This window comes from Populus euphratica, unplaced genomic scaffold, assembly GCF_000495115.2.
Source record: "Populus euphratica unplaced genomic scaffold, PopEup_1.0 scaffold3.1, whole genome shotgun sequence".
Lineage (NCBI taxonomy): Eukaryota > Viridiplantae > Streptophyta > Magnoliopsida > Malpighiales > Salicaceae > Populus > Populus euphratica.
In genome coordinates this window covers 3405511-3419636 of record NW_011499847.1, presented here as the reverse complement: position 1 = coordinate 3419636, position 14126 = coordinate 3405511, and the positions used below count along the sequence as shown (strand labels likewise).

Genomic DNA, 14126 nt, shown 5'->3' with positions numbered 1-14126 from the left:
TTGTGTATCCGGAACAAAACTTTAGCAGCAGAATACACAGCTAGGGTTTAGGCATCATCTGCACAAAACAAACTGGCATAAATCACTATTCTTCCAACTTTAATGAGAAGATGAGGACCGGTCTTTAGAAAAGGTTCAAATACAGAGGTCTAAACCAAGATATGATGAATAATTAGAATATAGAGAGAGGAATATGTAGAATTGGTTGCATCAATTCTGGCATGCAAATCTGTGGCGTTTAATTGATTACCGAAACTTAATCAAACATGTAGCAGTTGCTTCACTTTTAAGTTTTCACTGGAATGGAAGCCTGAAAAAAATGCAATAATCATCTGCTCTTGAAGTATTATATTATTCCATATTGGATATAATTGAAAGATAAAATATTTTATAATGGGTAACTTTTAGCCAAACAAGAGAATATTGCATGCTAGATTGTGATTCAGATATGCAAAGCAAGGACCTAGCATATATAACTCCCAAAGGGAAAGAAAATGATATTGTTTTCAAAATGCTGTTTCACACAACAAATCGTTGGCTATCTTACAAGGAGTAACAAGATTTGATTAACTAAATTGTTATTACGGAGGGTAAAAGAGAAAAACTAAAGCAGGTTGGAATTATTGGTGCATGCATGCATATCTTTACAGTGTGTTGTTATCCTTTCTCAGCAGAACATTGCAGATATTCTGTGGAAACGTCTTTCATTATGGCCATCTAAAATAAGGATAATCACATCTTGTAGATGGTTTAAAACGTATCTGATGATTTTCATCTATTTAAGACCTTATAATGGCTTGTTCTGCAGCTATAGGAGATCAGCTTCAACTGGTTTTGGCACTAAACAAGAGAAACGAGATGGCAACAAGCAATGGCAGAACCAAGATAACTGCACTTGTTGTCGATGATGATAGAATCATTAAAACCATTCATAGTAAGCTCTTGAGTAAGTTGGGAATCGAAAACCACGTTGCTGCCAATGGAAAGGAAGCTGTTGACCTCCATTGTTCAGGCAAAAAGTTTGACCTCATTGTGATGGACAGGGAAATGCCTATCATGAATGGGATCGAGGTATATCGAATATTAAACATTCAATATTAAGTACAATACATTTTTTTAGCATGATTTCATTCCAGGGGGATTTAACCATACTCTTGTCTCACAGTATCAAAGCAATTTCATAGTATCAAAGCTAAGTTAAAAAACATTTTCTCTTCTTTATGGCAGGCAACAAGGGAACTCCGTGCCCTGGGCATACGTAGCATTATTGTAGGCGTATCAACACGTTCCCTCGGGCAAGAAATACAAGAATTTATGGATGCTGGCCTAGATTATTATCAGGAGAAGCCTTTGACAAGTTCTAAGGTCATCTCCATCCTCCATCAGATCAACCACAATAGCTGATCTTTACCAAATAGAAAAGGCACAGTAGCTGATAAATTTCCCAGACTAGGACAAATTATGGAACCAGCCTTTTTTATGTTACCTATAACAAGGATATCGAGCACAATGGTTCAATTTTCTCGCTGCCATGTCTTGTGTTTGGTTTGCTAAGTTTATCCAGCTATGGATGTGGGTGGGTTTGTGTTGTCAGATTATCACTCCCTTGTTGACTATATCTTGTAACCTGTAATAATCAGTGTAACCTCTAAATTTCCTATTAATAGTATAATGATCTTGTTCACGATCGAAGATAAATTTTTACTTGCAAGGATTTCATATATATCAAAGAAATTGAACTTGTGTTGAAATGTTTAATGGAGAACAATGTATATGTAGTTGAACATCTATTAATGATCAGTCTCTATTCTTCGATAGACTACGCTTAAACTGAAAGGCACCCTGCAGGATGATCTAGAAACTTAACCAGCCATCAATTATTATGGTTTAGGAAGAGAAGGAGTCCATTTTACTCCAAAAGCAGGCGTTTCGAGGATCGAATGATGCAGATGCTTCAGGAAATGAAGACCAGGATTATTATTTTTTTATTTGCTTACGTTGGCACTTCGATTTCAGTCTGAAAATGAGGTTACATATATGCCAGAGAAATTGTCAAAATTACAATCAAAATGCAAGAAAAAGCATTGGTGAATTAGCTATGATCTTTCATTCCACAGGAATACCTTGCATGAAATTCTGATGGCATGCACACCACCAAGTACAAAAACCAGTCATGTGGCATTGACAAGGAAAAAAAATTATGTTATTCTCTTCTGTATATCAGATCCTTGAAAATGTAGTTTACAAGCAAATCACTGTCACTGTCAAGTTAGCAACATATTGTTCCAGTTCCTCAGTTTTTGCTTAGATATGATAGAGAGAGAGAGAGAAAATGGAAGAGACATATCTCTGGTAACGTAAACAACAAGAACTTCCATTCCATGAAGAGGGGGGGAAACGTTATATTTCCTCGTCGAGAAGTTGAAGTACCCAAGTTTATTTTCAGCGGCGTACGTTAGCCTTTTGGAACTACAAACAATGGTCATGTATGCTAATTAGTAGCCTGGGAACGTCGGTGGAGGTGGTGATGCATATTGGAATCCGAGGTTTGGTGGAAGGACCAGGTCTTCTTTCGGGGGCGGTGGAGGAAAAGCATGAGGAGGTGGAGGAGGAGATACAATTACTGGTGGTGGAGAGAAAATTGGAGGTGGAGGTGATCTAACTGGTGGTGGGGGGGAGTGCACGGGTGGTGGAGGGAGAGATTGCACGGGTGGCAGGGGTGAGTTTATGGGTGGGGGTGAGTTTTTAGGTGGTGGAGGGAGAGATTGCATAGGTGGCGGGGGTGAGTGTATAGGTGATGAAGCAGGTGAGTGCATTGGTGGTGGGATTGATTGTACCGGCGATAAAGGAGAGTGCACTGGTGGTGGGATTGATTGTATTGGCGGAGGGGGAGGGTAAACCGGTAGTGGTGGGGGAGAGTGTGCTAGTGGGGGTGATTGCACTAGCAGTGGGGGGGAGTGTACTGGTGGTGGCGGTGAATATACTAGCGGAGGAGGAGAGTAAACTGGTGGTGGAGGGAAATAGATAAGTGGTGGTGGTGGTGAATGCAGAGGGGGTGGTGGAGAAGAGTATACAGGTGGTGGGGGTGAATGTACAAGTTGTGGTGGGAAATGAATTGATGGTGGGAATGAATGTGCTAGTGGTAGAGGTGAATGAACTAGAGGGGATAGGGATTGTGATGGTGGTGGAGGTGAGTGAACTAGGAGTTGAGGAGAATGATGATTTACTATTGGTATTTCTGGTTGTGGTGATGGTTTTGGTGTCTCGGGCTTTGCTGAGGGCATTAGTGATGGTGGTGTTCCATCATGCCCACCAAGTTCGAGGTTATATGAATTAGGTGATGGTGTAGAATTAGGTGATGGAGGTATAGGTTTCTCTGAAGTTGATGGACTAAATAAGGATGATGGTGGTATACCAATCTCAAATGATGGTGGTGGTGTCTTGTCATGCCTAATTGATGAATTATCAAATGAATTAGGTGACGGTGCAGATTCTGGTGATGGTTGTGTATCATCATGCCCGCCAAATCGTAAATTATAAGAATCAGGTGATGGAGCAAACTCTGATGATGGTGGTATATGTTTCTCCGATGTTGGTGGACTAATTAAGGGTGATGGTGGTATAGATATCTCAGATAATGGTGGCGGTATCTCGTCGTGCCCATTTGGTGAATTATTAAATGGATCTGGTGACGGCTCCGGTGATGGTGGTGTCACGTTGTGCCTATCTGGTGAGTTATTGAGTGGATTGGGTGACGGTGCAGACTCCGGTGATAGTGGTATCTCGTCGTGCCCATTTGGTAAATTATTGAATAAATCGGGTGACGGTGCAGACTCTGGTGATTGTGGTATCTCGTCATGTCCATCTGGTGAATTATTGAATGGATCAGGTGATGGTGCAGATTTCATTGATAGTGGTGTTTCACTATGCCCAACTGGTGAATAATTAAATGGATCGGGTGACGGTGCAGACTTTAGTGATGGTGGTGTCTGGCCATGCCCGCTCGATCCTGGATTGTATGGGTCCGATGATGGGGTAGGTGGACTAATTGATGAAGATGGTGGTGAGGATATCTCCGGACTTGATGGACTAATTGAAAAGGATGGTGGTAAGGATACCTCTGGTGTTGATGGACTAATTGGTTCAACTGGAGCCAGCGGTAACTTAGGTTCTGGTTTTGGTAATTCTGGTGTTTGAGGGGCAGGGGTTGGTGATGATGGTGTTGGAGTAGAAGTAGATTCAGGTGGAGATGGGGTTTGTTTATGTTCTGGAGTAGGTGGTGTGGGTTGTGGCTTTGGATGGGGGTTCGAAGAACCTCCTCCTCCAGAACACTTGTCCTCGCTGCAATCCACAGGTCGGCTCACCACTGGGTAACATGTCCTGGCTGACTTCTGCTTTGGCCTGTCAGAAAGGCAATTGCTGGTATCATCCAACACGGTGTCCTTCCTCGATGGAGGCACGCAGGCTTGAGCCTCCCCCTTGAAGTAGTTATACGAGAATGTGAAGTTCGTTAAGCTTGACAACCTACAAATGTTCTCAGGCACAAATCCTGTCAGCTTGTTGTCTGCAAGATCCAAGAGTTCAACCTTCTTTAGCCCTGCAAAGCTGGACGGCAAGATTCCTGCGAACCCATTGTGGCTGGCATCAAACAGAGTCACATTACTAAGCAGCCCAATTTCCGCTGGGAAGCAACCACCAAGATCATTGCCCATAAAGATGACCTCGTTCAAGTTGGTCATCTTGCCGATGCTGTGTGGAATGCAGCCAGTGAATTTGTTGTTCGCAAATGTGACTACAGAAACTGGGGAGTTGCCTATTGTCTCCGGAATGGTGGATGTGAACCGGTTGTCATTCAAGAACAAAGCATCGAGGTCCTTGTTGAAGAGTTCTGGAGGCAAACTACCTTCGAAATCATTGAATCTGATGTCAAGATACTTGAGGCTTGGCAAGGTTAAAACAACAGAAGGGAAGTCACCAACAAAGCGGTTGTTGCTGACATCAAACTCGTACATGAGTGTGAGCTTGGAAAGGCTCTTGGGAATGATTCCACAAAACCTGTTAGAGTTAATGTGGAACAAGGCAACATCTGTCAAAAGCCCCAATTCAGCTGGAAGGTACCCAGCAATATCAGCACCGTTAAGATCAACACCTGCCATAACGCTTAGACCAGAGTCGTCAAGAGCCGGTGCACAAAACACACCATTATAAGCACACACATCGGCGCCAACCCAATTGCCAGTTGTATTAAACGGGTCGGAGTACATTGCCTTTTTCCAAGCCTGGAGACCAATATATGCCCTCCTGAGCCTTTGGTTTGCAAAGGTTTCTTTCACATCCACCTCATACTCAAAATCATCGGGAAGTTCACCATTTTCATGTAATGTCAATAGCTGGCGACGAGCAATAGAAGATGCTTCAGCATCAGTTAGGGCAAGAGAGAAGTTTGAGAAAGAAGATGAGAGAAAGGAAAAAAAGAAAAAGCAGCCCAAGACTCTGAGAGGTTCAGCCATTACTGACTACCTTGGAAGTCCCAAGGCTGCTTATAGGAGGGAATGAATGTGAGAAGGATGTTATATCAAGGAAAAGAAAGGAAAGGTTTGACAGCCATTGAGAGGTTGTGGAAAGAGATCTCCAGTTTTAGGCACCCGAAATTTATGCAGTTTATTGACACCATAGGAATTTGGCTGCACCTCTAATATTAGAGCATAGGTTTTGCTTGGATTGTGGGGAACATGACTCGATGAAACTAAACTAAGAATAACTAAAAAACTACCAATTGACCATGTCAATCTGTAACTAATCTTGGGTACCAAAATAACACCTTAAATACTGGAGAAGAACCATTTTGGAGAACAGGTGTCACCATCTTCATCTACGTTATTTTTATAGTAACAATGGATCTTTGTGTGGTGCCTGTGGTATTTCAGATGGGTTTATTGGTAGTGATGTGAGGAACTACTAAGAGTTCGATCCCTTTGCCACCATGGACGCGAGAATCTCTTGTCGAATTAACATGATTATTTTCTTTTTCTTCTGATGATGAGGGGAAAAAAAAATACCTCTGCTCCTCCACGTGCTGTCATGGAAAGTAATGTTATGGCTTCTTACTTTCCTCCGAGCTGCACTAAGGCTGTTAGGATTGGGAAAGAAAGTAAGATTGACATGGTAGCGATAGGAATGGTAAGAGCACAACCCTGTAGTTTGCATCAAATGCGTTGCAAGAGCTATTTTGGAGTAGCATATACTGTCCCCTGCGTTCCATCTTCCCAGAGATTTGTAACAGAATGCCCCCTTACGAACATCGAGTAACCATTATGCACAAATTGTATTATTATCCTACAACTAAGTAGGAATTTTTCAATATAACTTGAAACATTTGATTTCGAATTCACCGCTGCATGGAAACATCGGGACCTGATTAAATTGGCCCAGAAGGGAGAACTCGAAATATGACAAGATATTAGGCATTAAACTGCTCTTAAGTTAATGAAAGTTTTGCGTGGTTTATCTCTCTTAAATGCTGAATACCAAAGCTAATCATTTTAATCTTCTTTGGGCACACCCTAGTCAAATGCATATATACATAAAACAGATAATAAAGGTTCAATGCAAAACTGAAAAAACTACAGTTTATTGGAAAATCCAACTCCACAAAAAGAAAACACTTTCATTCGCATCCATTAATGCTCAAAAACTCGCAAAAATATTAAGAAAAACAAAAAATAATTTCTTCTTCTTAACCCGTGAAACAAATTTTTACAAAATTTGCAGACATTGAATGTTGCAAACAGATTGTCTAGCACTAAGAACTTCCCATGACGCAACCTGAAGAAACGACGAACGACGATCAGATAAAAATCCCGGAGTATATAAACACCATATGAATCAATATCATCTATAGAAATTTCACATATTCACACCACATCCATGCATACAAGGTATGCAAAGAAGCAACCGAGCACAGGCATGCAACACGACACAACTTGTTAATCAATCTGTTTCGTGGTCCGGAGCAGGAGAGTACCAAGCAGGGAACCTTCCTTTAGTTCTAAGCATTCTAGTAAATGGTGAATCCGGCATTCTAGCTCTTTCTTCCTCTTCAAGCTCCTCCAGCGATTTTGGCAAACCATCTGGTATTGGACACAGTCTCTCTCTTTCTTTCATCACATTCGGTGGTGCCGCCATACTGAAAGCATTCTTTTTCCCTTTGTGCATTGATGAAATTCCATGTAAGCACCCAATTAATGACTTAACACCACCAGATTGGATAATTAGCCTCTCTACATCCTCTTTCGGTGACTCTCTCTGCAGCGCATCACAACTTGTTAAGACTTTACTTAATGGTTCTCAAGTACTTGATACATATTGGATTTTCTCTAATTTTTAAGTTTATCCCTCAACTTTTAACAGAACATATCAGTATTGATAAACTGATTCCTAGCAAGCCAATGAACCAGCTCAATCAAATTGGAATCAGTTAACTCGTTGGCTGCTTGTGTTAAGATTAGTTATTGAATTAATACAGCAACAACAACAAAGCCTCCATCCCAAATTAATTGGGTCGCCTATATGGATCCTTCTATGCCATTACACGGCTATCATATACCAAACTCACCTCAATATCAAGAGATTAATATAAATGAAACTTGTAATTCAAACCTTCCCTTTCACTCTAGATTTCAATGATCAATGCTATATGTAACTTACTTCAAGATCTTTCAGTTCAAAATAAGCTCTCCAGCAGCTATAAGAATCATCCCCTTCAAGGGTTGAACAATAATCTGCATACAAAAACACCATATTTACACTGTTGGCATCACTAATAGCCAATATCAATAAAGAACATCCAAACTAACAAATTCAAATATTTCAACATAAGTAACAGAACCTCATTAAAATCAAGAAAACAGCCCATGTGATATAAAACATACAAGATTCCAATCAAGAAACGAACGAGACTTGAAGAAAATCATTGCATCAGATAAAAAATCGAAAGATCGAACCTTAAATAAAAAAAGAAACACAAAATCATCATGTCATGGTCTTTAGAGAATCAAGAATCAAAAAAATTGTAAGAGATCAAGTTTAAAACAATTACCAGCAAGTTCGTTCTCGGATTTTTGAATCAGGGGTGGTGATTTAATAGCTCGCTCAATCTTGGTTCGGCTAAAGGGGTCGAGTTTAGGAATATTACAAGCATCATCGCTTCTTGAAGAAGAACATGTAATGGTAGAAGAAACAACTTTCTTGCTAGAACGATTAACATCTCGGGCTTCTATGAGTAAAGGAGAAGGAAATGAACGTGAGAGAAGTGATTTTATCATTGTATCAAAACAATAGTCTCTTGGTTTCTTGGTTGTAGTTTTGGATCACAGAGAGAGCTTCAGGTTGAGTGTTTTAGATAAGGCTTGAGAGACAGAATCATGGGATGACAGGGTGCTAAATACTGTGGAAAAAGGGGAGAGTGATGATGATCTACTTGGTGGTGTCCTTAGTCGTAGTTTTGTTTCAGTTTAGTCCTTTTAATGTTTTTTATACGAGTATCATCCATCTTCTTCTTATTTCTATAATCAAGTAGTCTTTATTTTTGCAATTTCACTGTATTTTTTAAAAAAATATTTTTTATTTTTAATATTTTTTAATTGTAGCAATATAAAAATATTAAAAATAAATTTAAAAAATATTTATTATTTTAAAATATTTTAAAATAATAAATAATTTTTACCACAATCTCAAATATGTTATTAATATCATATTCCAGCCACTCATGTTAGCTAGTAAAAAGGTTGTTAATACATACTCTTTTCTTTTAAAGATAAAAACTATTCTTTTTATTTTTATTATAAATATTAAAAAAATTATTGTAAAATATTTGAAAGAATTAAATATCTTATTGTCCCTCCCACTTCACATCTTTCCTTGATTACATTTAACATTGATAATAGAATAAAAATATAAAAAATAGATGAATTTACATCATAATTGTTTTTTATGAAATATATGTTAATAGTATGAATTATATTTGTTTTCACAAGTTTAAAAAAATCAGGAAATTTATATTAAATTAATAAAAACAATTGTACTAATTTGAACCCAATAACAGTGTGATATATTTTCATTCAGTTGCAATTGAAAGAAGAAATATATTAGTATGAAATAAAGTTTAAGGGATGAAATTAATATAAAAACTATTAAGGGGATCGTAATGGGTAAATTTAAAAGTAAGGGGACTAAATACACCAATAGCCGTGAAAAGTGCAGTCGAGGGGACCTTGCCTTAAGTGGATAAGGATTAGATTTTTTTAGTAGTGGTAGTATACTTTCTTGGAGATATTTTTATTGCAGTGAAAGAGACGGCGAAGTGGCCGTTTGATTGGTGATAGAAGAGATGTTTTGCCCATAGTTTTAAAATTTGGCTTGGCTCGGTGGATTAACCGGGGATCCAGCTGATCTGGGGCTGGAACCGGGTTGAGTTAATGAAAAAATAAAATAAGTCATGATTCAGTGTGACCCGGATGACCTAACAGGTTGATTCGGAAACCCAGACGACCCGGTAAAACCTGGTCAAAAACCCGGTTGCAACCCGTTGATTTTAATTTTTTTTACTAAAACGACGTTGTTTTAATTTTTTTAAAAAAATAAAAATTGACCCGGCCGACTCGGCCGACCTGGTTAAAATCCAGTGACCCGGTCAAAACCCAGAACCCGAACCTTGGACCGGGCCGACCACCGGGCCGAGTTTAAAAGCAAGAACTAGAAGCGGCGCACGCTGGTTTTTTTAAACAGTTAGCGAAACGCGGCGTGGTGTGCAGATCAGTGGGCAGGAAAAGTCTTTCGTATATTCTGTCGTTTGTTTATTTTTGCATGGCCGATTGACACGTGGTCACACTGATTTTCTTTTATTTTTTATTTTTTTTCAAATTACGAGCAAAGAAAATTCCATGGGTAACTTGAGGTGCAAAACCCACTGTACAGGAGGAGGCCGAGGGGTAAATTATTTCGGGCAGAAAAGTAAATAACTCATCTGAACTACTAAGATTAGAATAGAATGGCTGGCGTCACTTTTTTTATAAATATTAATGACTGGGATATTCTAGATGCATGTAGAGTGATTCCAAGCTCGTAAATTTGTTATTTTATAATTTTAGATGTCATATTTTTCTGGGATAATTTTAGGTTTTAGAAAAATAGCCAAACAATACCTTTTGTGGCTGCCATGGTAGAAATTCGGAGATGCCATTAGAGCATCGTGATCATGTTGTAAATCGACAATGCCATTTTTGGTTGCCAAGGTACAAAAAATTATGAAAGTTAAAATTAATCAAAATAAAACATAGCAATAAAAATAATGATGATAAAACTCCCAGAAACACTAAATTAATCAATCAAGGGGTGACAAAAAAATTAATTTGAGAATTAAATTGAAAGAATAAAAATAATATTAAAAATCAAAAAATTAAAGATCAAGATGAAAAATAAACAAAAAACAACATAATGTAAACTTTGATTGAATAATAAAATTTTAAAAAAATAAATCTTTTATGAAAGAGTAGAGGGAAAAAATTAAAAATTATAAGCATAAGAATCAAATCTAAAATATCAAAACATGATAATAATAAAAATATTGAACAAGCAAAATTTTCCAATTTCTTTTTTTACATAAAAACCCTTATGTAAATTTAAAAGTTTATGCACATTTCTAACCAAACAAATCAAATGTTATTGTGTAAAGAAATAAAAAAAATAGTCATCAGCAATAAACAAAAACAAAATTAAAAAACTAAAAAATAAATATAAATCAAAGATATCTAATATTATAACACATGTAATTTACTTGGTTATGTTTAATGAGTATGTTTATCAAGATAAATTATTAATAGGAACTAAAACACATATAAAATTTATTAAATAAAATAAAAAAAATATTATATAAGGCTGGATATATTAAAAATATTATGAAAAATCAAAATTTATATATAAAAAAAATCATAGAATAATCATGTCTATCTCTTTAAAAATCAAACAAACTCAATATCATTTAAAAAAAATATAATTTAAAAAAAGATAAACAAGGGGAAAATTCACCAAAAAAAAGGTATTTATTAAATCATGCACACCACAACTATTTCAAAAAAAAATACATACTAGATAAGGTAATACTTAAAAAAATACAATTGTTTTTTTTAAATTCGACCAAGCATTATCAAGCTTGTAAACCGGCCCTAACATTTGATTCATTAAACAAATTCCCATGTGCGATTTTTTAGTTTTTAAAGTTAATAGATCAAACAACATGTCATTAACTCTAATTATTTGAAAAAAATACACATCATCGCATCAATAGATGACATATTATTTGAGAATCCCTAAAATCTAGTTGTTGTGATGGTAAAAAAAAACAAGATCCTAGAGTTTTTTTTATAAGTAAACCCAATTTCAATCCTTTTTTTTTTCACTTAAAATACATGAAAAAAAACATCATATGAACATTGCTAAACCAACCCATGGCCTTAAAAAATACAAAGAAATGACCTAAAATTTAAAATCTCAAGGTAAACAAACACCTAATTTGAACTCTTCTTTTTTATATGGAACCATTTGATACAAATAACAATAACTTTTGTGGTCAATATTGTCACCAACAACAACTTTTTTCTTTTTATACCAAAATTCAATGACACTCTCTTCTCCTCTCTCTCTCCCTGTAAAAACCAACTAAAAATAAATAAAATTAAAAATTAGTATCAAAATATCAAAATTGAATTTTTAAAAATTACATGGATTGGTTACTTGATAGCTTAAAAGGACAAGAGATAAAAACAAACTTTTAAAATAAATTTCAAATTAGCTTCCCATTCAATTTTTTTTTTTTCACTTTAATCCATTGAACCCTCTATTCTTAAAAAATATATAATTGGGTGTTAATACGAGCTTAAAAAAATTAAATTAAAAATCCAATGACACTCTCTTCTCCTCTCTCTCTCCCTATAAAAACCAACTGAAAAATAAATAAAATTAAAAATTAGTATCAAAATATCAAAATTGAATTTTTAAAAATTACATGGATTGGTTACTTGATAGCTCAAAAGGATAAGAGATAAAAACAAACTTTTAAAATAAATTTCAAATTAGCTTCCATTCAAATTTTTTTTTCACTTTAATCAATTGAACCCTCTATTCTTAAAAAATATATAATTGGGTGTTAATATGAGCTTAAAAAAATTAAATTAAAAATCCAATGACACTCTCTTCTCCTCTCTCTCTCCCTATAAAAACCAACTGAAAAATAAATAAAATTAAAAATTAGTATCAAAATATCAAAATTGAACTTTTAAAAATTACATGGATTGGTTACTTGATAGCTCAAAAGGATAAGAGATAAAAACAAACTTTTAAAATAAATTTCAAATTAGCTTCCATTCAAATTTTTTTTTCACTTTAATCAATTGAACCCTCTATTCTTAAAAAATATATAATTGGGTGTTAATATGAGCTTAAAAAAATTAAATTGTACAAAATAAAAGTTTAAGGATGATATTAAAAATTAAAAAATATTATTTCCATCTATAATATTATGCGTGTAGATAGACAATAATAAAAAAAAATACCTCTTTTAGTTTCTTTTAATGTTTTTAGATGTAAATACTTAATTTCTTCATGGTATACTATTCAATTCAAAAATAAATTACCAGTAGAATTTATGGTGAAAATTAAGATATATGTTTATCTAGGAAAGTGGAAAATATTTCCCATACTTCCTTCCTTTCTTGTTTTGTTCCCTAGCGTTAAAAGAAAATTTTTTATAAACAGGAACTAAAAACAACACAACAAGTATATATATTTTGAGATTTATTACAATTAAACATGTCAAAAACGATTTTTTTTAAATGCATAGATCTTTAAAATTATAACAATCAAGTTATTTTTACAAAGCAAATATGCATGGCATGAAAACTAAAAACATTATCGAGATTTTATTCAAACCATGATGTTTATAACTTGTAACATATATATTAAGCAATAATATAAAACATTAATGATGTCAATAATATGTAAAAATAGTTTTTAGAACCCAAAAGGGTATAATTTAATTGGTCAAACTCTAAATTTGTTTTCGAGATATCATTGGTTCAAGTCTCACGAATCTTATAACCACTGAAAACTTATATTATCATTAACTTTAAAACCTGTAAAATTAGTTGAGATATGCATAAATTAACTTAGACATCTTCATTAATAATAATAAAAAGTTTTTAAAAGAATTTCCTTTTCGTTTCTTTATTTTCACTCCTCTTCTTTTTTAACTTAAATGCCACATAAACAATGTTTACACGCCATACATACCATTTTTCAAATTTTACTTGATTGTTAAAGTTTTGAAAGTCTATAAACTTATTGAAAAAAGACACACACTTATTATCTTATCATCTCCAACAAAAACAGGAAAAAGAAAAAAACTTAAACTGGGCAGCTCCAGGCCCACGGATCTAGATATAAGGCTGCTGACTGTTGTTTTCAGGGCGAGCCCAGATTAACTTTCTGGGCTTGACTGAGCCTCTCACTCCACGAATGGTACAATCGTTTAAAGAATTTGGATCCATCGGCCCATCTTGTTCTCAATTTCCACAGCGTAGCTGGACATAAATCTGCCTTATCAACATGGCCACCTTGGCAATGGCTGTCCCTGTCCACACAAATGATGCAAAGCCAAATCCCATTATTAGATTCCACACTTTATATATATATATAAAAAAAATCAAAGCCGTGGTGCCTTTGGGTGTGATTTCCTAAGATTTCCATCATGTTGGTAAAACTTTATCAACAGATATCACAAGTTTTGGTACATCGAATTTGTTAAGATTTTCGCATGCTGATTTAAACATAGCATTAATCCGTACTTTTTTAAATTAATATATATACACATTAAAATATTAAAATATATATTTTTAATTTTTTTAATATTAATATATTAAAAAAATAAAAAAATAAAAAAATTAATTTCAAATAAAAAAATTTAATTTTTTTTTATAAACACACATTTCTATTTTTATTAGATTAGATATTACATGATCAAGTTTTTAAAATTTGTTTTTCCATGAATTGCATAAGCTTATTTTTTTTTTTGG

General features: G+C 34.9%; 3 protein-coding genes across 3 annotated transcripts; 1 reads left to right on the top strand and 2 right to left on the bottom strand.

Moving 5' to 3' along the window:
* Positions 1-792: 792 nt before the first annotated feature.
* On the top strand, positions 793-1404 carry LOC105111231 (two-component response regulator ARR22-like). Its single transcript, XM_011006545.1, has 2 exons — positions 793-1071; positions 1228-1404. The coding sequence occupies exons 1-2, from the start codon at positions 793-795 to the stop codon at positions 1402-1404; spliced, it is 456 nt and encodes a 151-aa protein (XP_011004847.1).
* Positions 1405-2120: 716 nt separating this feature from the next.
* On the bottom strand, positions 2121-6380 carry LOC105107501 (Leucine-rich repeat (LRR) family protein). Its single transcript, XM_011001447.1, has one exon. It carries the CDS (start codon positions 5508-5510, stop codon positions 2496-2498), a length of 3015 nt encoding a protein of 1004 aa, XP_010999749.1. The 5' UTR covers positions 5511-6380; the 3' UTR covers positions 2121-2495.
* Positions 6381-6706: 326 nt separating this feature from the next.
* On the bottom strand, positions 6707-8422 carry MEE14 (maternal effect embryo arrest 14). Its single transcript, XM_011001434.1, has 3 exons — positions 8099-8422; positions 7708-7781; positions 6707-7305 (listed from the first exon to the last, which is right to left on the bottom strand). Exons 1-3 carry the CDS (start codon positions 8322-8324, stop codon positions 6991-6993), a joined length of 615 nt encoding a protein of 204 aa, XP_010999736.1. The 5' UTR covers positions 8325-8422; the 3' UTR covers positions 6707-6990.
* Positions 8423-14126: the final 5704 nt, after the last annotated feature.